General features: G+C 40.7%; 3 protein-coding genes across 11 annotated transcripts; 1 reads left to right on the top strand and 2 right to left on the bottom strand.

Annotated features, from left to right (window-relative positions):
- Window positions 1–286: 286 nt before the first annotated feature.
- LOC143431526 (uncharacterized) lies at window positions 287–4,347 on the bottom strand. Of its 8 annotated transcripts, XM_076908325.1 has the most exons (6): window positions 4,207–4,347; window positions 3,946–4,110; window positions 3,649–3,830; window positions 3,060–3,128; window positions 2,501–2,659; window positions 287–2,099 (listed from the first exon to the last, which is right to left on the bottom strand). In XM_076908325.1, the coding sequence occupies exons 3-6, from the start codon at window positions 3,823–3,825 to the stop codon at window positions 339–341; spliced, it is 2,166 nt and encodes a 721-aa protein (XP_076764440.1). In that variant the 5' UTR covers window positions 3,826–3,830; window positions 3,946–4,110; window positions 4,207–4,347; the 3' UTR covers window positions 287–338. The 8 variants fall into 8 exon arrangements, with proteins under 8 accessions (XP_076764440.1, XP_076764439.1, XP_076764441.1 ...); XM_076908324.1 differs by lacking the exon at window positions 4,207–4,347 and having other exon boundaries at window positions 3,946–4,200; XM_076908326.1 differs by lacking the exons at window positions 3,060–3,128; window positions 4,207–4,347 and having other exon boundaries at window positions 3,946–4,200.
- Window positions 4,348–6,949: 2,602 nt separating this feature from the next.
- On the bottom strand, window positions 6,950–12,131 carry LOC143431466 (aminopeptidase N). The gene is made up of 15 exons (XM_076908226.1): window positions 11,880–12,131; window positions 11,711–11,792; window positions 11,311–11,573; window positions 11,022–11,228; window positions 10,785–10,940; window positions 10,299–10,628; window positions 10,086–10,236; window positions 9,897–10,023; window positions 9,730–9,820; window positions 9,475–9,658; window positions 8,622–8,829; window positions 8,270–8,547; window positions 7,968–8,167; window positions 7,692–7,868; window positions 6,950–7,600 (listed from the first exon to the last, which is right to left on the bottom strand). Exons 1-15 carry the CDS (start codon window positions 11,912–11,914, stop codon window positions 7,165–7,167), a joined length of 2,925 nt encoding a protein of 974 aa, XP_076764341.1. The 5' UTR covers window positions 11,915–12,131; the 3' UTR covers window positions 6,950–7,164.
- A 1,411-nt stretch (window positions 12,132–13,542) lies between these two features.
- Window positions 13,543–23,549, top strand: LOC143431523 (thyrotropin-releasing hormone-degrading ectoenzyme). 2 transcript variants are annotated; one of them, XM_076908321.1, is made up of 18 exons: window positions 13,543–13,610; window positions 17,371–17,558; window positions 17,773–18,124; window positions 18,384–18,539; window positions 18,624–18,774; window positions 18,863–19,018; window positions 19,208–19,516; window positions 19,604–19,781; window positions 19,857–20,004; window positions 20,072–20,153; window positions 20,639–20,813; window positions 21,058–21,244; window positions 21,332–21,609; window positions 22,115–22,293; window positions 22,392–22,559; window positions 23,003–23,143; window positions 23,219–23,300; window positions 23,381–23,549. In XM_076908321.1, exons 1-18 carry the CDS (start codon window positions 13,562–13,564, stop codon window positions 23,528–23,530), a joined length of 3,129 nt encoding a protein of 1,042 aa, XP_076764436.1. In that variant the 5' UTR covers window positions 13,543–13,561; the 3' UTR covers window positions 23,531–23,549. The 2 variants fall into 2 exon arrangements, with proteins under 2 accessions (XP_076764436.1, XP_076764434.1); XM_076908319.1 differs by having other exon boundaries at window positions 18,384–18,774.
- The last annotated feature ends 4,353 nt before the right edge of the window (window positions 23,550–27,902 follow it).

Below are 27,902 nucleotides of genomic sequence, written 5' to 3'. Positions count from 1 at the left end.
GCAAAAATTATATAGAATCTCGTAATAGAATTTAATACACGTAGAGAAGCATTAAATGTAAATTGAAAAATATAGCCAAAAAATAAAAAAATATATCTTGAATTCTTACAGAAATCACGGAACTACATAGTTACAGTTTATCCGTATTCCTTTTTTTTATATCTGTGTTTTATGTGTGTACAAAGTTTCATATTAAAAATATGTTTCTAAAATATTAAAATTATACAAATAAAGTTACATATTTGCTATTTTTTAATTATTCACATCTGGGAATATTATCTTGTGGTATTCTTATGTATATTTCCGTATTTCCTTTTTTTTTGTATGACACTTAATACCTATTGATTTTTATTAATAATAGTCGGTGGTTCTAATGCATTAATATCTGCGGAGAGATATTTTTTACGATTTCGCACATACTGCGACGGTGCTGTTCTAATCTGAATGTGGCAAACCGCTTTTGCATTTTCCTTTGGATCGTTGATGCAAGTATTTTGCTTTTTAGAATCGGTAATCTTACCTAAATGTGAACAATTTTTTCTTTTAAAATTATTGATATCTTGTCTTATTGGCGCTACTGATGAACGAGTCTTGCGTGGCTGATAATCTGGCGTCGCTTGCATTTTTTCCAGAGCAGTACGCAAAGGTAGTAAACCAACGGCAAATGGAATTTCTGTATTTGGCGTGTATTCTAAGAAATTCATTGTATTTTCGTAGTCTTCTGAAAAATCTGACATGTCGCCCCAGAGTGCACGATTTATGTGCTCTATCGTATTTAAGTTAGGTAGTGTAAATATAGAATCAACTTCTGCGGTCTCCGACATGTCACATTTTAACTTATTTGCCATCTTCACTGTCTGTTCATCCTTCTCCTTGCTATTCACAGTACATTTGTTGTTCTTTCTAACGATTAATTTTGCTGAATTTCTACGAGAATTGCTGAACGTTCTCTTAGAGGGTTGTATTTCTTCGTGAATACTTTGTTCCGGAACTTTACGATCTATATCCTTTATTTTACGTTTCCTCTTGATGCATAATTCCGTTCTAGTTGAAAAATTTGATTTTTTAAAGTGTTTCTCATTGGGATCCTTGATAATTTCATTGTTATTCGTAGTTTCTTCTATTTCTTGCTGGTTCAGTCGCAAGCTTCTTCGCAATATTGGTTTTGTACAGTTAGAAATTTCACTATTCTCCATACTCGATTCTTTCTTATTTATCCTATTCTTTTGAGTATTGTATTTAATCATTTTCTCGATCTCTTTACGCGTATCTAACGTATGTTGCTCCGTTAGAGTAGCACCTACTATGGACTGAATATTTTCAGTGCTTAAGCTTATAATATACTCAGCACTTTCCATATCCAACGATGTTAAAAGTGTAACTGGTATATCATTAGTGGACGGCTCATCTAATAAATCTATACAGTCGGTCGATGGAGGATTTTGAATCATGTTATTCACATCTGTAAGCTTAGTTTTTATTTCGTCTATAGATTTACGTCTCTTATGAGTGTAAACTTTCACGCATTTTCCTACTTTACTAGGAACATCAGTACCTTCAAATTTATATTGTGCAAAGTCTTTTTCGATCTGTTGAAGGCAAGATTGTGATAATGACATAGAACTTTCTTCACACTCATCAATGTCTGAAAGATCACAGCATTGTTCATATAATATGGGTTTTAATTCGTTATTTGTACACAGCGTATCACTATTTATCAATCTATCTTCAGTGCACCCATTCGATACCTCCTTGACCTTAACGTTAGTCAATAGGGTCGAATGAGAATCTGTATTAGTTTCAAAATCTTGTGACTCTTCGTATAATGGATGCTCTAATTCTTGTTCAGGAGGGTCATTGGTTGTATTACCTTCTAAATATCGGTTTTCACTTGAATTCACATCACTCTTTTTCTCATTACAATGTACAAAGCACTTATCTTTAACAAGTTCATTACACTCAACACGTGTGTAATCTGCATTGTTACATGTATCCTTAATCTCTTTATCAATCATCTCTCTATCCATATTTGCATCCGTTTGAAAATTTCCTATGTTAGAATTCATCATGGCATCAACCACAGTTGTTAATTCTTTAACCTATATATAAACAAAAATAGGATTAGCATTATAAAGTAAAACCTTATTATCGTACAGGATCTTCATCAAAATGTATCTGAAATTGTCAATATCCTTGATGAAATGTAACAATTTTATTGATTAAAGACTAAACTGATCATCTAAATTAATAACAGCTATTGGTAGATATTATAATTTTTAATATGGCACTTTAGAAATTGAAATTTCTTTGTTTTCATTGTTAGTAAAGAGTTTAAGTAAGATTGTGAGAGAACTAATATGAAAGTCTATGCCTATAAATAGCAGTACAATATTTTTTAATTTTCTTTCTGAACGTTCTGGTTGCACACTATATAGTGCAATCAAAATATAACAATTTATATGTGTATATAAAATTATTTATTAAGGAGTATGGTACCAACCTTAAAAGTTTTTGTGGCAGTTAGTAGAGGTGTTAATAGCTGACGAGGAATTGTGGTTTCTCCACAGTACATGAATTCAACCATGGCCTTTAAGATTTCAAAGCTTAGATCTTTCAAAAATATAATTGGTTTCTCTCCCAAATCTTGTCGTAGGATCTCCTGTTATATTACAAAGGAGAGAAACACCATTTATTAATAAATGATCATTTTCTGTGCTTGTAAATTATGCAGATAAATAATGAATGCATGATCTCTGTTGGCACAGTATTTTAATTAAATTCTATTCGTATTTTCGACATATGTATCGCGCTACATATATCTGTTTCATGTGCAAAGAATACTTTTAATAGTGTTAATGTTATCATTGAAAAAATCATAGAAACATTTTTATTTTATTGCATTATTGTATTGTAATAGAAACGAAGAATGTTTAATAATGCAAACTATAAAATAATTGATATTGTATTGAGATAAAAGAGTTTGTTCTCCGTTTGATTATTTCACATTAACCTACATTTATTTTATTACTGTGAACTCGTATTAATTAGTCCTTTAGTACCTTTATATTGGATAGATGTTCTTCACAAGTTGTAAAAAGTATGTCCATCAAACATGGTTTCTTCAAATGCTTGCAAATAAATAAGGAAATTCCAATATATAAGGCTTTCTTTACTTTATATGAATATTATATAATCCCTGCAAAATCGGTCCTCCTTAAGTATATTTTACTTTTTAAATATATACATTCGTTTAAGTGTACATACAAAACATAACAAAGGACGGAAATATTTTTGTTATTCAACTAAGATTTATCAATTTAATCTTTATTTAACGTTTTGTTATCCAAAAGAGTTTAACTCATAAACCAAGTGCAGGCTCAGCATGTGTACATGTATAGAGACATAAAATGGATGCTATAAAAATGTGTATGGAACAAATTCATTAGAGAGAGATAGTTGAATGTGTAAGTATGAAATTCCTTTTTCGAAATCGATCTCTTGGGAAACGAAACACGCTATAAAATAGTAGGAGATTATTCTACACGTAAAGATAGATGTAAATGAACTACCTACATTTTATTTATATACGTACTAAAAACAACTTCCACCGGATTTCTCATATACCTTAAATATGCTTGTTAGACATACCTCAAAGTATGTACTATTCGATGCTAAAACCAGTTTATGAACACAAAGTTTCTGTTCCTCACAGACAAGTGTAACATCAACAAGTGCTTGACGCGTCAACAGCTCGCTAAACTTCTCTGTAATGTGCGTCGCATGACCAGCCCATTGCAGGACACAAGACATAGCATTCTCAACCATTGTATCTGCAAATTAAAAAATGCAACAAGCGTTAGCTATGCAATAAATAAAACTGTGAATGAAGTTAACGAATTTGGACAATATGTTTGATGATTTAGTGGCATCCATGGCAATGCGTACCCAAATTCGATTAAAATGTTAGTCTTCCTCTGTCTAGAATAGTTTGAAAAAAAGCACTGAAACCCTTGATTAAATGTGTGCGATCAGTTTCGATTGATAATGAATGATATAGCGCGTTTACGCATTTTCCAGCGAGTTTCATGAAGCACCACTGGATTTGTCGGTCTGTAAGATCAGTGAGTTTACACAACATTTGCTCACTAATGCACTGAAATGCACAAAATTAGGACGTAAACGAAACTTAAAAATTAGCCATCTTACATTGCGACATATAGATATTCTATCAAGGTATAGACACTCGAATAGATTGTAGTTCTTAGCGTTAGGTTGCTTTTAGGTTATGTCGTTAGACGGCGTTGCAATCAATATACAACCATTCGATTTTTCGACTAAATAATATCAATTAATAATATTTATCACAAGTCATTGACATTCGTAAACGTGAACACTTGTGGTAATATTAAAAGACTCCAAGAAATTCTAAATTCTATTCATTAAATTGTCACCAACTTTAATCCGCGCGAATAAGTTTCTAGGCTACTAATTGGCAAACGGAAATATAAATTGCTAGTACCGGAAGTGTCTTTATTTAGTGAGATTGGTTTCCATTGGTTGTGCTCATCAAACTCAACTCCTGACTTAAACCTTTATGTATGTGGAATATTTGATTAATAATACTCAATAGCAGAGGATATTGTCTATAAAATATTAGTGAACCTAGTGTAGAACTACTGGCGCCATCTCTCGGAGAAGCGCTGAAACTAATTGGTAAGTAGTTTCAGCCTTTTCCACAGAGATGGCGCCAGGGGTTCTAAAGGAGGGTCCTTATATCTGTCTTACTCTTTTTTATTGCTTTTTTTATATGTCTTTCTCTCTCTTACTTCTAAAGCGGGAAATGTACAATAAATTGCAATAAAATTAGTGTGATATATAATAGATTATAATAAATTATAATGAAACACCTGAAATATGCAAGAGATTATAATAAAACAAGTAAACAGTACAATAAATCATAATAAAAGTAATGAAATATATAATAAATTACGATAAGACTAATATATTGTAATTTATTGTACATTTTATTAGTTTTATTGTAATTAATTGCATGTTTTAATAGTTTTATTGTATTTTATTGCACATTTTACTAGTTTTATACTAATTTATTCTATGTTTTATTAATTTTATTGCAATTTCTTGTATATTTCGATAGCTTTATTGTAATTTCTTCTATATCTCATTAGCTTTATTGTAATTTATTGTATATTTCATTATTTTTATTATAATTTATTCTATATTTCTCACTTTAAAGGTAAGAGAGAGAAAGGTGCTATAAGAAAGAGTGAGACGGATGATACAGAGCCTTTTTAGAACCCCTGGCGCCATCTCAGTAAAAAGTGCTGAACTAAATCGGGAACTAGTTTCAGCCTTCTCCACAGAGATGGCGCCATGGGTTCTAAAGGAGGCTCTGTATCATCCGTCTCACTCTTTCTTATAGCATCTTTCTCTGTCTTACTTTTAAAGCGAGAAATACAGAATAAATTATAATAAAACTGCTGAAATATACAAGAAATAACAATAAAACTATTGAGACATGCAATAAATTACAATAAAATTAATGAAATGTACAATAAATTACAATATATTGATCTTATTGTAATGTATTGTATATTTCAATAGTTTTATTGCCATTTCTTGTATATTTCAGTATTTTTAAGGTACTTTATTGTATATTTCATTAGTTTTATTATAATTTATTCTATATTTCTCTCTTTAAAGGTAAGAGAGAGAAAGGTGCTATAAGAAAGAGTGAGACGGATGATACAGAGCCTTTTTAGAACCCCTGGCGCCATCTCTGTAAAAAGTGCTGAACTAACTCGGCAACTAGTTTCAGCCTTTTCCACAGAGATGGCGCTAGTATCTCTGTAACTGTGGAGGTCTTTGCTACTATAATTTCTTCTAATTAACTTTCATGTTGCTTGCGTTTATATAACAGTTTTTATTTAACAAACAACAACTCTTTAACAAATTAGGTGAACTGAAGTGGAAGCTTAGAAATATAAATCTAGATTTTATGAAGGAATATTATGATGTGTTGTCTTTGATGGCGCAGAAATAAGTGAATAACGTAGCGAACGAGAGTCCTTTTTTATAGATGACGCTAATTAATTTTGATACCATTTCCTATCGAAGATGTGCTTCCAAGGGGTGGAAGTAGATGACAGTAAATGTGTTTGCTGAGATGCAGAAGTCGATAACGCCACATAGTCGATAACGCCACTTCATGTCGATATCGCTAAGCGACCAGTTTGAGCACTTTTCACAGAGATGGCGCCACGGGTTTTAGAGGAAGGTCCCTAACATCTGTCTCACTCTTTCTTATAGCTTTAAATATATATCTTTCTCTCTCTTACCTCTAAAGCGGATAATATAAAGGAATTGCAATAAAAGTAGTGGGATAAGGAAGGAAATGCAATAAAATTGTTGAAATATAGGGTATATTATATTGAAACTATTGGAACATACAAGGAATTACGACAAAACTATTGAAATATACAAGAGATTGCAATAAAACTACTAAAATATACAAGAACTTACAATTGAACTAATGAAATGTACAATAAATTATAATTAAACAATAATTTCTCTAGCAATCCGATTGTTACGGTTAGATTAGGTTTTATTTCACTGGATTAAACTAAGGAGGTGGATATTCACCTAATCTAGCCTAATCAAATAACGATTCTGCAGGGGAAAGATGCATCAGAGAATGTTCTTTAAGCTCCAACTGGTTAAATTATGCTAGCGGTTCAGGAAGGTACAGTTAGGATAGGTTTTATCCGCTGGAGTTATGCTAAATTAGGTTCTAGCATAACAGAACCTAATTAGGTTTATTGTTAACAATTCTATATTTGCAAAAGCGCTTTGTACCTTAGATAAATAAACAAAATATAAATTACAACACCAAATTGTTATCACATTCTAATTGTACTTAATTCCCTTAATGATTCTATCCATTAATTTGGCTAATTTCAAAGTTTATTCTTTGCGGTTACCCTGATAACACATTGAGTATTATTTATATATGTAGAGAGTCCAAGCGGTGGACAATTGATGCGAAATATAATCCGTAAACACTTCAGAAATCTCTTAATTTCATATTTCCATCTCTGAATTGTTTATGATCTCGTTGAATTTGCAATTGTCCATATATACGATTAATTATTCCATGCTGGAAGTCATAGTAGTAGTGACTGTATAAGTTTGAATAGCCTCTAGCTCCTCGTCTGGCAAATGCTCCATCAGCCAAGCGTCGATCACTGGGAGATTTTTCTCGCTCCATTCTTTTCTCTCCATCTTGAAAACTTTTTGTATCATAGCATCTGACGAATTGAACTCCTCCTGATGGTCCTCGTACAACTTGCGAACCATGTCCAAACCCTTTTGAGTGCTAAAGGACGACGTAGCGGATTCGATTATGCGATACCAAAGGTGCTTTTTATCCTCGAATCGCTGTTTCACGAGATCCCAATTGTTCGCCAAGAAATTGAAGAGAGTCGTGTAACCAGCTGCTCCACCGCTTAATGTAACAAATATCAATTGGATATCCGAGTCTGTGAAGTTTACATTTTGGTCCAGAATTGTTACGTTCAACAGCCTGCAATATTATTATGAAAAGAGAATTTTTGTTAATTAAATATCTCTACATAATTCTAATTACATGTTCTGGCTAATTAAATTGTATGTACCTTTCAATTTTATATGTATCTTTTGGACAGCCTGATAAAGACTTTAAAAGATATGTACGTTCATTTAATTTCCTCTCTATGTTATTCTGAGGGAAGTTTATAACACGTTGAAGTCCAAATTCCCATTCCTCTTCGGTGCCCCATTTAAATACCGGACAAATGAATTCATTAGCAACTCTATAAAGTACAAGTATCGATTCGTATCATTATTGTAACGAAAAGGACTCGTTAAATTTAATTTTCATAAAATAGAAATTCTATGTATAATGTACTAACGGGTTTCCTTTATCAGGATCCTCGTCCATCAACCACTTTTTATACTGTTCCCTTGCTTCATTAACGCACGGTTCGTATCCAGCACGACAGAGGAAATTTTTCGCCATTCCTCGCATATGAGTTTTCCAAGACGGTTCGTCTGGCTCTACAGTTCTATTGAGTTCTTCATATAATGGTCTCAACAAAGTGCGTATGTACGCCTAAAACATTGATAAACTTAATTACAATACGATTTGATACGTCTCAGATGCGGTATTAATTAAGAGAGAGTTAAAGAACAAATATAAACGAGATGTATTTGCCTCAAATTTGGGATACACGTCAGATCCTTCGATGCGTCTACCGATATGATTGATCATCATGAAGACTGGTTCCCATACTACGTGACTTCTCTCTTCCTTCAAGAAAAGAGTCATGTTCAACGCAATTTCGAAGCAAAGTTCTCCAGAATATGCCAGATTCCAAGAGTCGTGAAGAAGCTTCGCTCTGGTTAAAACGGGTATCATTTCGCGCTTTGGGCTTTGCAGAAATTGGGATAACATTTTCCAGTTACAGGAGTCGTAGTTCACCGGGAACATACCTGCATAAAATCATGTTATCATATCAAATGTGATAAGAATTACATTTGTTATCTAATTTTTAATCTATTCATACCTATTTCCTCAGGATTGACAATAATAAAATGATTTTCGTCAGTGGTGTCTGGAATGGTGAGATTGGTAACTTTATTCTCCTTCGTCAACCATAATCGACAAGGCCCGTGAAACTCCAATTTCTCTTGTGTTATCATCACTATCGGTATGTCCCATTTGTAGGAAACTTTTGGGGTATTGGCTTGCGTGGACTCTCTGAGGTAGACTTTCTGTAAATACATCGTTTCTTATACTTCTGGGACACTGTGTATGAGCTGCGATTACACACGGTTCCCTGTTTTTTTCTCTTCCTTTTTTTTTGAGTAATAGCCTCAATGACCTACAGCAATATGTAAATGCACTTCGTAAGAGGCGGTAGTTGCTTCAAAGTTTTCATCTCGATTACACTCTATTAAGATCGCTTTAATTGTTTCTTTAAAGATGGGACAGCATTTTTTACGTCTTCAAGGCTAGAGTCTTCCTCATTCTGCTGTTACGTATGTGTGATAAACGGCACATCCGTCCGGTTTAAATCATGTTCGCGTATTCAGAGATTTATTGAAAATGAGAACGTTAATAAAAATAAAGATAAACGCTGTAATTACTCTGCGATACTCTGTTCATTAATATTTTCGAGTTACAATTATTTTAGTGCATCTACACATGCTTCTTCTTTTCGATTCGATCAACGTTTACCAGCACACCATTGCTACTTATGCAAGAATCCAAAGTGTTCACAAACAAATTCAGAAACGCGTTTCCTCTTCATTGATGCCTTATCCGTGCGAAAATCACAGCATCGTTCTGTATTTCGCGTCCCTGAGACGAGCAACGCTTTTTGCTCGCTAAAACTATGGAACGTAACGGATACATACCTGGCTGAACGTAATCGTGTGAGTTTCATAATCGCGGATGACCGTGACCAACGGTACCCTGTCTCGGTTGGTCCACGGCCCAGCGATGCTGTTCACTGTCAAGCCTTCCGGTAAAATATCTGTCTCATTAGCCACGCTGTTCAATCGACTGTAAATTTCATCTGCGAAGAAGGTTCGCATGTTTCTGAAATCATTTACATTCGATCAGTAGTTAAAAAAGTAATTCTACGATTTCTATGATCTCACATCGCTTACTGTTTAGAATTAATTTGAATGAAGTTTCTGACGCCTCTCTGGAACAGTTCTTTGCCAAGGGTGTAGTTGAACATCCGGAATACCAGTTCAGCTGCAAAAAGAAATTACTTTCAGCCCACTCGAACTTATCGTTTCAGACTTAATTTTGTGCTTTAATTGAAACCTACTCTTCGCTGACGTAGCTTCGTTCCTGATTCCCCCAACTCTCAAGAAAGGCTCGAATTTTCCAAATTCGTAGTAGAGAGAGTACAGCATGGTCATTGGCCACTTCCCCTCCATCTCATCCGGATTGATCTACAACCAACGCGTCGTTTAGTCGTTCGAACGATCTAACACGCGCATCGCGAGACACGTACATCGACCGTTGTCATTGAAGCTAAGAATGAATTAAGTGCTTTGTTAACCGGTGCATCGCTCCAACGGAATGGCGTGATACGTTGACCGATCCATTGATAAATCAGCTCGTACGCTGTGTTCCAAATGGACGCGCTACTTAGTTCACTCTCCCTGCAGCCAGATACGATTATCGATTAATATTCTGGCGATTATGAATGCTGTGTTATACGTACTTGAAGAATATCAAGCCCCAGCTGTCAGATGCTTTGGTAGTACCGTACAAAGGAACCGCCATTACGTCGAGCTTTGGTAAAGCGATCGAGCTGTTGAAGTAATCTTGTAAATAATTAATAATCGTGACGACCTTGTCCGGTACGTCTTTTAAAGAGTCCAAGAATTCCTTCCGACCCCACACCTTAATATCCAGCCTGGTTCCATCCATTTCATCGACCTCTTGCGTGGGCGTGATACTCTCGAGGTCAGATACCATCAGACCCAGCTGATACGTCGACATTTTCGGCGTTTTCTCGAAATGATCCCAGATCAAATTCGGATCTCCCTCCCTGAGCAAGAAAACCAAAGTAATATGAAGTATATACCAAGAATGATCGTCGAATTGGTCATTTTTACGTACGAGATTTGTGTACTCTTGTTGCTGATGGGTTTCGTTAAATAATAAATAGATAAGAGTAAAGTAATCTGTGTTACAAGTTGCTTACGCTTCTGTACTGCTTTCTAAAGGAGTGTTCGAACGGGCTGTCATATTTTTTGGACGCAGTACGCTCAGTTTAAAGGTCGCTTTGAAGGGTGGTTCGTCCATGCAAGGAAACACGGTCTGCGCGTGGTCCAATCTCAAATTGGTGGCCACGAAGGGGCTGAAAAAGGTAACAACAATGAACTGTGTCCCTTTCTTGTCATTTCATGTATGAAAGGAAAAATATTGTAATTGTAATTACTGTTTGTTGCCACTGGAGTCAGTGTACTCGCTCTTGAAGAGGCCTGTGGTCTTATTAGTTGTGAGATTCCCTGTGAAACTCATCTCTACCTCGCAACTGCTGCCTTCTTTCAGCATCTGTTCAAGGTGAATCGTGTACCAAGGCTTTCGTGAGTCAGGATGATTGACCCTCGCGACGTTCACGTCCATCAGTGGCAAACCCTTTAATCTTTCGTATTTTTTTTAATAGCAAGGTATTAGTTTTAAAGCCTCGTCTCTCTGAAGCTTAACGTAAGTTTTTTCTCACTCACCTCTCTTCGAACGATGGTTCCGTGATTCTGACATTGTACTTGGAAACAGCCAGTTCCGGATGGACGCTCAAAGTAATCGTGTCGCTGGTGTCCGTCCAAGTGACATTGATCTTGACTCGACCCCTGAATTTGTCATCCCCGATGAAAGGTTCAAGCTCGAGGTGATAGCTGACTGGGACCACTTCCGATGGCAATCTGTGCTGCGGCATCTTGAAGTGGTAGACGTCGTTCAGGTTTATACTTCGTTTTGATTTCCATGGTATCTGCGAAATCAACCATAAAAAGCTTAACTCGAGTGTTATTTAAAAAACGCGAAGTAGAACTTCCTACGACGCGAGATATCGCACGAAATCTTAAGTTTCTTCTTAAGTCAAGCGCAGAGTAAGAGAAGATTACTCACACTGGGAAAAGCTTCCGTATCCTGCGGCAAAACCAGGATCAGGAGTAGCCCAGCGATAGCTGCGATCCACCTCATAGTTCTCCTGTGGAGAAAATTCAGATACTCCAACTGCACAGTATTTATTTTGACTTTGATGTTTAATGGTCAGAGACGTTGCACAGCGACTTACTTCGCGATCCTCATCCAACACGTCCGTACTTGCATGCGGTGGACAACGATCTAAGCGAAGCAATCCAGGTACCTCGAAGTATCGTCACCTCGGATAGCACTTGGACCAGGCTATCGAGCTGTCGTTGCCTCTCGACCTTAATAACGCGAGCCAATATTCCCTCTTCGAATTCCTGCGGATCGCGTTCGAATGCGGCCAGTTCTGCCCTCGAGTTTCCCGCTCCTTCCAACTGGACTCGAGCTCGTATCGATGACTGAAAGAAACGCGCGAAAGGGCGGAAAAAAAGAGTGTAACCAGGCGAAGAACCAGGAGATGGTGGGCCCCCCGTTCGCGGATTGGTGTCTGAAGCAACGGATTTAAAGCGCTTAGATCCACTTAGCCGCGCAATCGGTGGATCGTCCATTTATCCAATTCCATCGGGTGGACGTCACAAAAGGGCCTAATCACGACGGTACCCGTTGGCCACTGACGAGAACCGTAACGTCAATGGCCAATCCCGAAAGCATCAATGGAAATTGAGATGCCACGAGCCTACGCGGTGAATCCCTCCGCGTCTGGTACCGATCCCAGCTACCCAGGGACCATTGTGCGTTCGTTTAATGCTTGAAAAGCCCATCCAATCGGTGGCCCGTGTAGCACGAGCTTCGTTTCCGAGTCGACGTCAATTGGAATTGATAAACACGTTTTGTGGACGTTTTCCTCGTGTCTCCCATCGAGCAGCTAGGTCGCTCGTGGCGCTCGTCAACATGTTTCCTTCGACTTTCATGCCGCTCGAAGAGGCGAGGCCTTGCCGCTGGCCTCGTTTGATTGGACCATGTCGAACGGTCATCCGAACCAGCAATTTCTAATTCACTTTGACTGCGCTCTGAATGCAACCGGGGCCAATTCTAACGGTGAATTTTCCTCGCCAATCAAAATTCATCCTCCTACGTTTCTATTTACGCAGACTTTGCATCGCGACGCAATATTTTCCGACCGATATTTCCTCTAATTACGTATAGCGATAATTGTGCGATAGTCCGTTTCAACTAAGTACCTATTACATTTATACCATTTTTACGACGCCTACTAGAGATCTACTCTATGTCACAGTGTCCATCTCGAAAGCTATGAAACTTTCTCCATTGGTCCTACAGAATCTCCGTGGAAGCGACCAAAGTATCGATATTTCCTCAAATTACGTATGGCGATAATTATTGCGAATGTGTCCATTTCAATTAAATAGCTGTTACAAAAGTACCATTTTTACGACGCCTCTCAGCGATCCTACGTCACAGTGTCCATCTCGAAAGCTATGAAACTTTTTCGATTGGTCCCACAGAATCTCTATGAAAGCGAGTGAAGCATTGAGTGGAAACGGAAGGATACGGTGGACAAGAAGAGCGAAGGATTCTACGTGTTCACCGCGAAGAGTGGAGCGATACCGAGGCAACGATCGAAAAAAGTGGGGGCTACAAACAGTATTCGGAGTGGCATAGCCAGCATTCGCGTATTGTAGGTAGAACGACTAATTGCGTTGCACCTGTATGAACGAGGCGCGCCATCGTCGATGCGAATTTAACTTCCACTTTCGTTCTTGTCCACTCGTCACGAGTCTAACGCTCGTCCATCGTGGCTGATCTGTTTTCGCGTGATCGCACGCGATCGCTCGCATTCGTAGATCGAACGGACCGGAAGACGAGATGAGCCGAGGATCTATTTCCAGTTGGCAGGACTATGGACGCAGAAGTTGTGAGTGACACGATTGCTTTTTACCTCGCCTCATTTTTACGACTTCGCATTCGCTATTCGACGCATAGAGAATTTCTCAAATTTTAGTTTTTGGTATTGCTCGTTTGCGTGCGTTGATTTTACGTATTCCTATCTGTTTACGTTTAACAAGGAAGCACTTATCGTTCGAATTCCTTCATTGCCATTCACGAAGCTCTATCATTAAGCAGTTAATCATGTGAATTAGCGTAATGGATATTGAATGTTTCGAACGCTCACAGTATTTTGTAAATTATCTAATAAATATCGTAACTGGAATATTTACGTTTAAAATGATTGATTTTTCACTCGGTGGATTTACGACATCGCGATGCAAACGAGTATAAAATAATCAACGTGCACGTTAATGAGAAGATAAAAATGCGTGGCAACCTCGAAAAGTTACGAATTCAAGCAGAACGAAACGTTATGTTTCGTAACGAATATTCATGACTGTGGTTGCACGAACTTTGTTTAAAATATTTATTTAAACGTACCGGGAAGCACAGTGTATATTATGAAATCGCGTTACGAAACTGTTGTTTGCAATAACACGTTGATAAATATTTGTGTTAAATCTTTAAATAATCTCAAATCTTGCATTATTTGATCGAATTGATGCGTCGAACTTTTATCGATCGTCGCAGAGTCTATCAAGAGATGGTGAGTGCAGCTTTCACAATTATTTGGAAAGTTTGGACACAGCTTGCATCGATATAATTAATCTCTGTTAAATACTATTTTATTATACTGAACATTTATGCAAAAAACTTTCAGCTTTATCTTAAATGAGAAGTATAATAAATTTAAGCGACACGCGACTGCATATCTGAGCGTACACAGCGATGTTTGTAAAAACAATTTAAACATGTAGTGCAAGCTTTATTGCCACAAAATGTAAACTCAAAATCGAGCGAAAAAAGTTCCGTTCCTCTGCCTTAAAAAATAGTCGAGGCAAGGCTAATACGAGTATCGAAATGGTTCAGCTCGATACCAGAGTTAGTTCGTTACACGCCATAAATACTTCATTAGAAGCGTTAAACATGTTCGAGTTGCTATGAACATTAGCTCTAATCACGAATACTCTACTTGTAATTGCTGTTTCCACGATCACAGCTGTTTCATTAACGAAGATGACCGCGTTTCTAAAGCGTAACCGAAGTTTGCGTTACCCACAGCTTTTTTCTGTGAAACAGACTCTGACACTGTGAGTTGTTCTTCCTAGCACGAAATTTTGCGGACGATTCGCCTTCTTTTTTCTCAGAGGCTTCTTTAGAAGAATCCAAACTCGTACCACAGAGAATGTCAAATCGCATAGAATCCCAAGAGGAAACGTACGATTGCAGTTATTATGCGGCATAGTTATACTCGCGACGATCAACGTTACACGTGTAACCCAGTATGCGAGCGATCTACTGCGATCTGCACTTTCATGCGTACCAAACATCAAAGTACTTTAATACTCGGTATCGATGTCGCTTCGACGTTTTTAAGATACCTGGAACCAGAATTCCTCGTTAAAACGTGTCCAGATCGAAAATACCACTTGTATAAGTAACCTGATGAATCAGAGCTAGCAATTACAACGAAAACGAGACTACAATCCTGCCTCTGATATCCACGAATCATTTTTTACAATTCGCACGTAATCGTCTCCTCGCTTTCTCTTGGATCGTCAACTCTGATGCGTCTGATGCTTCCTCGATGAAAAGATACGCTCGCCACTTTTTCCGTGTTGCGCATTATCCTTCCGACAGTTTATTAAACAGCGATGAATGGCCAGTGTCGAACGTGGATCGGGGTAATCTCGAGTTTCGTTTGTTTGCACGTTAATCACGTACCACGTGACATAACATGTAACACCATCGCCGTACCGTAGATCGCTGTGACGAACCACACGTCCATATTCGCATACGTAATCCTGCGGAGAGGCACCATGGTAACCTTCGGCCGCGTCGCCTCGTGTGCGCCACTGTCGGTGATGCACATTCGCCTGCACACATCCTCTGGTTAGAGTAATTCAATGCCGCGGGAAAGCACGAATTTCATTCGCCACGTGCCTTCCGGCCGTGATCAACGGAACTAACGTTGGAGTTAACACACCGCGGTACTTTAAATGGCGAGCCTCCATTGTTCTCCATTTGCTTACGTAACGCGCGGCGAACCAGCGGCTCGAGAAAATTATGAGAATCGTAAGAAACGTGATCGAGAGCAATTCTAGAGCGACGTATTTCTTCGACGCTTCGATTTGGAATAATTAAAGGAGGACGGAGCGGAAGCGTGTATCGCGTCCGCTACTTGGGAAAATGGAAATTGTTCGATACCTCAGGGAACAATTGAACTCGACGCGAATGCTAAACGCAGTGTATCAAACACTTTAGTCATATTGTAGCCTAGGTTAGATCTATTAATCTAAGCTGTCACATGTCGAATTAATCCTGCGTGACTAATGTTATACAAAGGTGATGGACGTAACGCGATTGCCTGGGAGGTTTCTTCTTAACTGCTTTCAAGTTTTCTTGTTGATCGACTTCCTTATTTATTAAAAGACTCAAGAGACTGTTTTTTTTAAAGAGAGTTCAGTTCTTTTCGTGGTACCGTCTTAGATATTTACGCTCGTTTAATTTCCTTCTTGTTCGTCCTTGGTACTGATAAAATAGGTGTACGCTCGTCAATGCTTTTTAATCAGAGTACCTGTGCAGGTTCTTCTATATTGCCACCACCCTTCTACACCGATTTCTAAGTTCTTGTCGAAGAGAGAAACCGTTTTCGCACGGATCTGATGTTGCTGTGGCTCTGCGAATGGTTCCCTGTATTTATATTTCAATTCTTAAGTAAAATAAAATGGGTGAACTAGTTTACCTTCTTCGTTTTTAGTCATTTTCAGAATTTCACAGCCAAAACGCTCGAATGGAGATCTACTAGTTAATAGTCAGACAAGTCGAACCAATAAGCGCATACTACTGCGAGCTCGCTGCACGAAACTTCGAACTGGACCTTCTCGAAAACCAAACCGCATCTGAAAAAAGTTTCTCGTTAATTTTGATGATTTTTTCGTCACCTTTCATCCCAACCTCACTCGTGCCACGAGTTTCGTTTTACTCTGTTTGTAAACCGCGCGAGAAACAAAGTTGAGACGTCAGCGTTCAGTGTGACTGATCTCGAACTTATTTGTCTCGCGCGAAGGACTTAGTGATTACGGTCGAAGGAGCTGCATCGTTCGTGACTTGGAGTAAAACTGTATCCGCGGTGAGGCCGGCTAACTTGCGATAAAACTATGGTCGAGGCGTGCGTCGTCGTGCTAGTAAATGATTATGCAAATGGTAAGGTTACGAACTATATAGCTGGCCAGTAACGCGTACAGGGAGGTCCTTGAGAAGCCGGTTCTCGAGCGTATTTACGAGCGCACCGCAGCGGTTTAACTGGAGTGTGTGTGCACTGCGAGAAATCAACTTCAGTAATGTCACGTTCGCCCCGAATGTTACGATAACGCGCATTCGTCACGATTATGCCAATGTCGTCTCGATCTATTATTCTTCTACTATCTTTTCAAATACAACGAATCGCAACTTTGTTACAGACGCGTTGAACACGCTTCGTATCGAGATTAAAAAATGTATAAACGTGTAAATTGGAGCACTTACCTAGCTTCTGTTTATTTAAAGAAAAATTACGTTAGTACTTTTAGCTAGCATCGCAAGTAGCGATATTTCACGGTTCTTTTTTCGAATAATTTTCGTAGCGCAAAGTATGCCGCAGTTCAGTGGCGGTCCCGTGCAATTTATGACCTGCGACGACATGGAGTACAAGAGGGGCGACGGTTGGTTCCTATCGTACACGAAGATAGCAGGGATCGTCGTGGTTTTTATTATCGGCGTCGTGGCCGCAGGATTCCTCGGCTGGTACATCACTTCCCTGCCGAAAAAGAAAGTAAGTCAGAGTCGAAAGAAAACGTGAAGCATAAAATCAGTCGATTTACGTACCTCTTAAGGAAAAACGCCCTCTCATTGCGATAAATGTTTACGCAGATCACACTCGCTATAAACAATAACTAAAAGTATAAAAAAATACATATTTCTTATTAAGAAAAATATATGTGAATTCTTGAGGCTCGTTTAACGTCGACAAACTTTTAATTTGTCAGCCGTACGAGGCTCTAGATTTGTTGAACGACGGAATGGAGAACGCAGACAACGCCGGCGAAACTGTGGTCTCACCTTTCGTCCATCCCTCCAAGTATCGGCTCGAATTAACGCCGATCATCGATGCCAGCGGCCCATCGAAATTGATGGGCCGCGTGGTTATCAATTTCCACGTCAACGACACGGCTGGTTTAGATAAATTGTTTCTAAACGGGAAGAACATTACCGTGACAAGTTACAAGCTGTTATTGCTGGACCTCGCTGGCGAGGACAAAAAGCGGACGAAGAAGAGGCGCAGAAGGCGAGGCAGCGACGGGACTAATTATTACGCCCTCTCGGACGATACTCTGCTCGGTAATGTTACTAGTTTTAATAGCCAAGTATTTATACGCGTGTACAAGTTGCACAGCTTGAACCGTGCAAAACATACGAGCGAATGGGAAAAATCTCGTTTGTTATTAACTGCTACCACTCAACATAGTCGACGAGGATATATACGAGTAATTAAGTGCAGATAGATGATTATCGCGATCGGAAAATCGGTTAATTGAATTCACGTGTTTGTCGAGCATCGATTCCCAGATTTTTTTACGCAAATATGATTCATTCGCAGTCTCTGATACCGTGTATTCCGTCGAGAACGACGTCGAGATAATGCTGACGGAAAATGACACGACAGACGAGAAAAACTCCGAGTCTTCGTCGAAGAACGCGTCCTCCGTTGGAGAGTCGAAGGATTCCTCGTTGTCCTACGCTGAGAAAATCAAAGGTCCATATGCGGATACTAAACGATCCGGACCAGCGACGGATGCTGAGTTTTTCGGATATGATTCATCGGAAATACAGATTACAGAGTACGATGTGAACGAGGATACGGAGGTTCACACGATTCAGCTGGGAACGCGGATCCAGCAAGGCGTTTATTCGCTAGAAATCGAGTACGAGGCGATAATCGACGAGAACGCGTTTTTCGTTGCGAATTATAGCTCGCCTGATGAAGGAAGGTAAATTTCATTTTACATTATTCCAGTGTCCATTATGCTTCCATATTTTGTACCAATGGTCGCATTATTTTGTGCGTCCTCACGTTAGATGGCTGATGGGAACGAATTTGAGATATTCAGGCGCTCGACACCTATTTCCGGTGTTCGATGACACGATGCAGAAGTCAGTTTTCTCTGTATCCGTGGCACGTCCCAAAGAGACGAGAGCCCTCTCGAATATGCCCGTCAGGACCCTAAGAGACGCGTAAGTAACTCATGTCATGGTTTTTCAAAAAACGAAACCGATCTTGCTCTAAAAACGTACTCCACTTCCATATTTACCATCTAAATCAGGGTGAATCGTGAAAATTTCCTTTCACCCTGTAGCCATTTTTGCTTCAATGTCCAGAGAATGAAATTCGATCTACACTCTCGTCGTGATTTGTGTTTCAAGTTCAGACAATTCGACGGTGGACATTTTCGACGACTCCCCGCCCCTCTCACCGCATAATTTGGCTTTCGTGATGGGTCACATCGAGGCTACGGGCACGACGCTCATAGGAGGGAATGGAACGGTGGTGACACTTTGGTGTGACTCGAACAGACGCTCGCGAGAGATTTACCTCTTCGACAAACTCAATCCGGTTGTGATTAACCTGATCGACCTGTTCTCCATGCCCTACCCCCTGCCCAAGTTGGACTTAGTGAGTTTGCCGCCTGGGATCGACGAGAACATTGGAAACCTAGGGTTAATTGGAATAAAGTACGAATCGTAATGGTCCCCATTGACGATTATCTCACTCTATCTCTTAACGATACTTTCTAAACGCTATTGTATTAAATTTTCAAGGCAATCGTTATTCCACACCACCAATCAATCGCCATTGGTCACCAAGACGAACGCTCTGAGGGTGCTAGTCACCCTGATGGGGCAACAGTGGTTCGACGAGTTCACGAACGTGAACAGAACGGACGCGTGGGTGTTCGAGGGCTCGCTGATTCACTTTCAACACGAGATCGTTCGTAAGGCAAGCGATTCGATTTTCCTCTCAGAAGAGAAGAAGATAGCGTCGTAAACCGGTCTGATAAAATTCCATTTCCAGATAGATCCGTCATCGGACTGGAGCGACTCGTTCGTCGTCGATGTTCAGTCGCAAATGATGGAGATCGACGGGTACAGCATCTCGAGGCCGTTGCTCGAGAGCGTCAATCATCGTCTGTTGCAGTCTCTCAATGACGAGTACGCGAAAGGTAATCCAGCTCGCGCTTCGCCTCGCAGGTTACAGATGGTTCTGCATTTTTTAATTGCTTCTTGTAGGTGCATGTCTGATACGTATGTTGTGCGCCGCGATAAGCGATACCGCCTTTAGGAACGGCTACAAGAAACTGATTACCAGGTGGTGGGTATACCGCGTGGAATTGTTCAATCCTATTGTCCTCGCGACGAGTACAGCTTTAAATCGCAGGCAGCGGTTTTGATTAATTCACGATTCGTTAAGTATCGACAGACGTGCGACTGGAAGAACGGGTCGAAACGATGCGCAAGTCGTTTACGAGGAAATTGTCGTTAAACGTTTTCTCGACGACTGTTAATAGTCGTTTATTTCTATTTTTTTCCTTGGTTTGCGTTCCTTCTGCATTCTTTCTCGAGTCTATCGTGTCCCACCTCGCGCATTCCTGCGTAATTTATTAGTTTTTCGTGATTTACGGACAGTGTAAGTACACAGGTGTTTCGCAATAACGTGGACTGACTCGTGGCGAAAAATAAGGCTTACTTTACACGATCACATTGTAATTGAACATTTTACCGTGCGATCATTCTGTCGTTTGCTCTGCGATCGATGCAAGCTTCGCGCGATGACAGAAAGGATTTTGTTGCCCTCAGGAGGTACGACGGCACGGACGCCGCTGATTTCATGAATATTCTCGAGGAAGAAGTGACTGAACTACCAGCCGAAATCTCGTTGGTAGAAACGATGAATTCCTGGACCTCTCAAGGCGGATATCCACTTGTCACTGTCGTGAGAAATTACGAGGACGAGTCCGCAGTCATTTATCAGGTATCGCGTGGCGAATCGCGGCGCAATTTTTCCGCTCGTCCCAACGATTACACCGTTTGAATAATTTATGGGATAAGTAAGACGTATCCTCTTGTAACGAGAATCCTTTACGAGATATCATAAAAAGGATGGTATAATTCATCGCACACCGTGAGCTACCAGCAAAGAAAAGTAGTATCGCGTGTCTGACGAGGAAGATACCTTTAAACGAGCATCGAGAGAATGATTAATGCAATTATTTCAGGAACAATTTTCTCTCGATAGGCCACAGGAGAGCGTCTCTAAATTCTGGCACGTGCCATTGAATTATGTTAACGAACACGGCAACTGGTCGACTCCTACAAAGCTCTGGTTCCCATCTGAACCGATGATCTCCTTGGACAACGTGGGATCGAACGACACTTGGGTGCTCTTCAACGTAAATAGAACTGGTACGTAGAAAGACTCAACTATCGTACTGGTTACACTAGACGAGTGCAAAGAGGAACAATTAGCGAAGCAACGATATTACTTTTCAGGTTACTATCGCGTGCACTACGACGAAAGAAACTGGATGCTGTTGAAGACAGCAGTCACGGAAGATCACGAATTATTCCCTGCTGAGACGAGAGCCTCGCTCATAGACGATGTTTTCAATCTGGCTGCGATTGGTTTGATGAAATATCGCACAGCTTTTGACTTTATTAATTATATGCAGACGAAGGAGAGACACAGTCTACCTTGGAGTGCGTTGATGAGACACATGTTGAAGTTGAATAGACTTTTGTACGAGACTTCGATCTACAGCGCGTTCCAGGTGAGTGATGCGTGAATGAGGCAAAATTAAAGCAGTCAAAACGAAGCTCTCTCAATTCTATTCCACGCGCGATTAGTTTCGTTCAGATATTTTAAAGGGATATATACACTGGCTTTCGCAAACGTTCGCGCGATACGTTGCAGCAATATTGAAGTATGCAAATTTATAGATCCCATAAACCGTAAGTCCCGAGCCTTTTATCAGAAGCTATTATTCTCCTGACCGTTCGCCAACAAGCCGCTGCTTTTTCGAAGCACTTAAACGTGACTTTTTGACTGGGAAAGTGTTCCAGCGGGAAGACGCTGTAAAAGCTTTACCCGGCAAATTTATCGGCTCCCCGATTTTATTCAGGAATTATGAGACGCGGCTGGCGTAAAACGCGGGCTGGGTTAAATTGAATCCTATTTATTCGAATACACGTGGCACTGTGCCATGTGCTCGATACCACCCTATGCGATCCCACGATAAACTGCTTCCTATCGAATAACCGTGTGATTAATCGCAGGAATTCGCAGTGAGATTCGTGTCTCCGTTGTACAGTGAAGTTGGATCACGCGTGAGAGAAGGCTCGCAGCTGACGATGATCGCGATCAGATTGGCGTGCGTGTTCGATCACGTGGATTGCGTGGACTGGTCGAGAAGCGTCTTCGAGAAGGCGAGAGCTGACGACGAGATCGAGGAAACGTAAGTCTATCTGCAATTGATAAAGCATACAGTTCGTTCAACCCATCGCGCGTCGATTCTAAGCTTCCTAAGAGCCCAGAGAAATGGAATTATTGCAGCGTTCCTTCGTATATACGTGAGACGGTTTACTGCACCATCGCGCGTTACGGCACGCGAAAGGAATGGAATTACTTCATGGAGAAGGTAACGAGCGTAGAGGACGAGGAGGAAAAGAAACGTCTGTTGTCGTCGTTCGCTTGTTTCCAGGCCCCTTGGATTTTACAATCGTGAGTGAAACCGCGCTTAACCCAGAGTGCTTATTAACATCTAAATAACGTACCAGATCTCCTTTCAGGAATGCACATCGAAACAAATCCTCCTTCAGTAACTAGTTTTTAAATTCTGTTTCGATGCTTTCGAACGTTAGGGCATTTTTCATTTCAACCAGCGCGTGTCTACCACGTTTTAATAGCAGTTAAAAAAGCGATATCGAAACGAAGAGAGAGCCACGCGAGATTGTAGGAGAGAATACTCCACTCAATTTTCGAGAGCTTTTTCGAACATTTATGTATATTGAATAGGCGAGCGTTCGTTGCCGCGATGAAGGGCCCTCCATTGTATTCCCTCAAATTATTCCCTCTCGGTATTCCCTGCAACAGTGTTGACTTATTAATCTCGCGATTCACTCCTCTCGTCGTGGATCGCTGTTTACTTTCCCCTCTGATTGCAGCATTCTGAACGAGATACTTCGCGAGGGACGATTCTCGCCGGACGAAATATCAGTGATCCTGAAGGCGTTCCCTCGGAACCCAGCCGCGGCGCAGGTTGCGTCGCGATTCGTGCGAGCCAATTGGCAGGAAATCGCGCAGAGGTATCCAAACGATTTTTGAAACGTACTCGTTTGCGAAAGAAGAGTCAAGCTAATCGAATTACCTGCACGATTTAGGTTCGCAGGCTCTTATTCGGTGCTGAAATCGTTCGTGCTGTCGATGATCAACGGTTTAACCACTGAGCAGGATTTAGAAGACGTAAGAAACGCTTGATAATAAGTTGGAATATTTTTTTGTATACCTTTTGTAAACGCGTTTAACGAGATTCTGCGTTGCAGCTGGAAATATTCAGGGAGAACAACTACGAGAGCATGAAGGGAGCAAGGTACGCTGCTGCGCTTGTCGAGGCGAATGGGAACTTCGAAACGTCGTGGTTGAAACATTCTCTACCTGAAATTGAAAATATACTTAAAGAAAGAGTGGAATGAACTTGCGTTTTATGAGTTTTGCTGGGAAACGAGTGCGGGAACAGACACTTTGCGAATGGTCTGTGTCATTGGACGCGTGTAGAGGCTTCTATGATTCTTTAAGAGAAACATAAAAAAAGAGTCCATCGAAACTATTGCACGTATCCGATACGAAGCTCAACAAACAGTTTTCTGAAGACTTATAGTCAGCTTTATGGATCCATGTGACGTACTTAACACGGTTCAACTTTGTTTTTCTCTTTTTTCTTTTATGTTCTTCCGTCAAATTTGGAAATTTCATTTGAAATTTACACGTATTAGATACCAAAGTGGGATAACTAAATTATAATCTGTTAATGTAGCACGCGTACGATATTTTTTCGCGTTGGTTGTTGAATGTAATGTTGTTTTCTATACTCGACAAATTTGTAAATAAATAGTTAATTAAAACCACAATTTTGATGAACTTATTCCAGCAGCAATGGCTCAAGAGTATCCACAGTAGATTGCGTCGAGTTTAGTCAGCCATCAATTAACGCTGACCACTTTTCCTCGCTAAAATCAATTCGAACGCCACTAACGCTTCTTCTGTTTCAAGCAGCAAAAATCTCGCTAAAAAAGAAGAGAAATAAGCGAATTTTAATGTTAACAAACACACTCATACACCCTCCAAACTGTATTAATAAAGGAAGGGGACGTTTGATTGGTTTATTTGCACGAAACACGAACGAGACGATGTGGCGATTTATCGTCAACAACCACGGAGAAAAGGGGCTTCGAAAGCGTCCTGGATGTTTTCTACGATAACAATTTTATTCTTCGAATGCTTTTGTCAAGCACGATTACAAAACCAAGCAACAAGAATCTCGTCCTTATATCGTGTAGTCTTAGAACGACGGTCGTCAATAATTCGTAGGTACATATTTAACAAACGATATACATAGTAGTTGTATCTAACGATAGTAATCCATACTCGGTAATTCTCCCGGGTTTATCGTTCTCTGCTTGTTAATTATCTCATTTTAAATAGCACTATTGCTATACAGTACATTCGTTTGCTATAATTATCGTTATAATGTAACCATATCATTACTGACCCTTAGCCTACGTAACTAATAAATGTTTCTCGTTAACGGTACCGTTAAGCTACCCTCCTCCGTTAAGTTACGCGTTAAAACGTGTCGAGTGGTCGAAGATCGGGACGCGGGTGTCGAATTCGAATATGAGTTACGAACGATTGAAACGCGCGATGAAGTGACGCGAGAAAAGAGAATTCAAAGGTGACACAGGCTCTGGAGGCGGCGAAACTCATCGTTCGCCGCTTTCAGAGCCGGAAATGATCCGCGAGATGTCTTTACTGTTTTTTTTTTTTTTAGCGAAAAGAGCAGATTTCACAATGACTGAGCGCTCGGTTGTTCGTCAAATGTTTATTGTCATTATGCGATTTAGGCTTGTCGCGTGTTTACTTGGCACAGTGAAATTACAAAGATAGAAGATGCGAACGCGGAATGTTCACGGTTCGAGTTGCTGCGAATCGATCTGTTTTATGGAATTACAAGGTATCCTGAATCCCCACGAGCCAAGACGCTCGTGGAGATGCTATATTAAAGTGATCAACGCGGTCTAAGGTCGATTCTCATCGTTTCGTCTTAACCTTACGACATCCGCGTTTACCTAAACGTTGTTATTAATACCTTTAATGAGCTTCGATTGGTCTACTTAAATTCCTCGGCATTTTGCGCGACACTTTTTGTTTTTCTCTCGTTTTAATTAGAAGCTTCCAAGCCTTCAAGAAGAACGTTCTTAAACTTCTTACAAATCTACCCTTTTTTCTCTCTCTCTTTAAATATCGTCGCTGAATTTTCACGTCTCGTTAATTTCGATTCTATGATAAGTAGAAAAAGTCGTTAGAAAACACGCTTGCGCTTCGGAAGAACGAAATATGAGAACGAAATGGGGAAAAAACGTTAAGTTAAGATCGGCAATTATTGTTTCGCAGTTCTCGAGGATCCCTTCGAACGCGCCATCTTCGAACGGAAGTTCAGACACGTCGAGGAAACGGAAACGGTCCGAGTGTTGGCGAACGAACGGGTGCAGACGAGGTCCACGCGCGATGTTCAGTCGCCAAACTCTTTTCGTGCCTTAGGTAACACCCGCATAACGATCGCCTTCGAGGTGTGTACAGTTTTATTCGCATATCGATCGGGACACAGGCAACCAAGCAGCCCCGCGCCTCTTCCCTCTCGAGGTTCCCTTTAATCTCGTATAAATTGTGCTTCGAGGAACGATTCGAGCCTCCGTCGGTTTTCATTCCGTTTCATTCGTCCGTGAGACGTCTCATCTCTCTAGAAAAAATGTTAAACGTGTATGCGGAGCTCCATTCGACGAGGGCCACGGTAACCAATGCGTTGTCGATCAGCAAGTTGTCAACCGTAGCGATTTTACTTCGCGTTTGCACAGCTAGACGAGATCCATAAGTGGAACGAAAATCTTCCGAGCCTGAATCATTCTCTGCGACATTAACCAAAGGTAGTTCTGCGTCCTAAGATCGGAGGTATCGCGTATAAAAATCTCAGAGTACTCGCGACGCGTCGATCGAGAGAGCGCGTTTTTACGTCCTCGTCGCGAGTCAATTAAATGCGAAAGCAGCGACAGAAACGTGCGTGGGTAGTTTGAAACTGAGAACGAAACAGCGTGGAACCAACGCGAGGAAACGAGATCGATTTCCACTTGATTCGTTGTCGTTGATTAAAGGAAAACGTGCGTCGAGAAATTCGTGGATACCAATTGTCGTGGGGTTCGTTCGTGAAACGCGGTGATCCCAGTTCCGTGGAGTAGTAAAAAAAGTTCGATCGCCTTTTGTAGCCTCTGACTCGCGTTACGTTTTTAGGTATGTACAGGTTATTTACATCTTAACGTTAAGGTACCACTTCTATTCCGCTAATTACTAACTAGACACCGCGCGCTTCTTCTCAACCGATTTAAAGAACCGTATCGCGTCGATCGTCGCGTTCCATCGGCGACGACGACTCGACTGCTGCGGCGGATCGACAACCGTCGTTTAAAATGTCAGAGCAACAATAGCGGACCATCGATGGAATAATCTACTATTGTCAATGTGAGACTTCGAGGGTTCACGATTTTCGTTCTGCTTCGCGGTACACTGGATGCGTGGTTACGGTAGTTCTCTTTTTTTTTCCCTTTAACATTTAATTTAACGAGTAAACGACCCTATTATAGAAAATCTGTGCGTTCTTCCCTATCGCTCTAGTGCAAAGTAACTCTCGTTCGGTTCCGCTAAAGGATAAATCGTGGTTTCCCGGGACATCGAGCGAGTTCTAGCGTCGACGATGTGCCTCCCATATCGTTCTAACGTGCGTTCGGCGTTCACTGGACGATTTTTCAATCAGGTAGCAAATACTTGTTTCTCGTTACTGCGCTCCACACGCGACTCGTTCCTCGATCAATCGGTAACCGACGAGCAAACGTCCTCCTCCTCGCGTTCACCTTCTCCACCCCAAGGCTCGAGCACCACGCTGATCGAACGATCTCGCGTTTCGTTACCGATTGACGAAGAATCGCGGAGCACTCTCCCCCCTCGATGCGTCGTTTCGAAAACGTCTCTCACGCTAACGACACCTCCTAATGGCAGTATTTACGGAATCAACACTTCTCAACCTACGAATCTATTTACAATCCAACGTGTTGTAAGGCATCGTACCTTGGATGCGTTTAAAACTATTACTCTTAGCTACGAGTGTGCCTAAGTAACATCGAAGAATCCGAGATTCGCTCGAGTGGAGCCGCTGCGACCGCGAAGAGGCGTCCGCCATATTTTCGACCCTCGACGGGGGTGGCTGCGAGTCTCTGGAGGCTCTGATCGCGTCGACGAGCATCGTTCAGCATCGTGCGACTCGAAAATCCAGGAATCTCGCATTCCACGACGTTCGACGTTACAATTCTCGCGAATATCAGTCCGCTCGCGCGAGGCGTAACTAACGATCCGTTTAACCGCGAATAGTAGATCGTTTATACATGGCGCGTGATTAACTCGGAAGGAGGAGAACGGAATGAGGGAAACGAGACAGAGAATGGAAACGAGGGAACGGAATTAGAGAATGGAAAGTAATCGAGACAACTCACAGTGACATCAACCACGTACTACGGCATTGAACAACAGCGTCAACGGTTGTTCAATCGGCTACATCTATCAGCTTTAGAATTCGTATGCTTTACTTGTTCTTACAGAACTATCGGTTATTATTATCGTAATGTTTCGCGTGTTCCGACTCTTGTTACAAAATACAATATTTTTACAGAGGCGAAGTGTAACAGCCGTACCGCGAGACGTCCATCGGGATCTCCGATTCGTGTTCGAAGTGCTAATAGCGAG

This window comes from Xylocopa sonorina, chromosome 18 (assembly GCF_050948175.1).
Source record: "Xylocopa sonorina isolate GNS202 chromosome 18, iyXylSono1_principal, whole genome shotgun sequence".
Classification (NCBI taxonomy): Eukaryota; Metazoa; Arthropoda; class Insecta; order Hymenoptera; family Apidae; genus Xylocopa; species Xylocopa sonorina.
Note: the sequence above shows the minus strand (reverse complement) of the source record. Positions and strands in the feature narration are given on the sequence as shown.

Coding starts and splice junctions, on each gene's coding strand:
- LOC143431526 (XM_076908325.1), bottom strand. CDS start 3,825: ATGGTTGAGAATGCTATGTCTTGTGTCCTGCAATGGGCTGGTCATGCG. Junction 3,129..3,648: donor CGAATAGTACATACTTTGAG/GTATGTCTAACA, acceptor TTTATTTGCAAG/CATTTGAAGAAACCATGTTT. Junction 2,660..3,059: donor AACATCTATCCAATATAAAG/GTACTAAAGGAC, acceptor GTAATATAACAG/GAGATCCTACGACAAGATTT.
- LOC143431466 (XM_076908226.1), bottom strand. CDS start 11,914: ATGCAAGTACGGACGTGTTGGATGAGGATCGCGAA. Junction 11,574..11,710: donor ATACGGAAGCTTTTCCCAGT/GTGAGTAATCTT, acceptor TTGATTTCGCAG/ATACCATGGAAATCAAAACG. Junction 8,548..8,621: donor TGTCAATCCTGAGGAAATAG/GTATGAATAGAT, acceptor GATTTTATGCAG/GTATGTTCCCGGTGAACTAC.
- LOC143431523 (XM_076908319.1), top strand. CDS start 13,562: ATGAGCCGAGGATCTATTTCCAGTTGGCAGGACTATGGACGCAGAAGT. Junction 18,125..18,383: donor CTCGGACGATACTCTGCTCG/GTAATGTTACTA, acceptor ATTCATTCGCAG/TCTCTGATACCGTGTATTCC. Junction 19,782..19,856: donor AACACGAGATCGTTCGTAAG/GCAAGCGATTCG, acceptor TTCCATTTCCAG/ATAGATCCGTCATCGGACTG.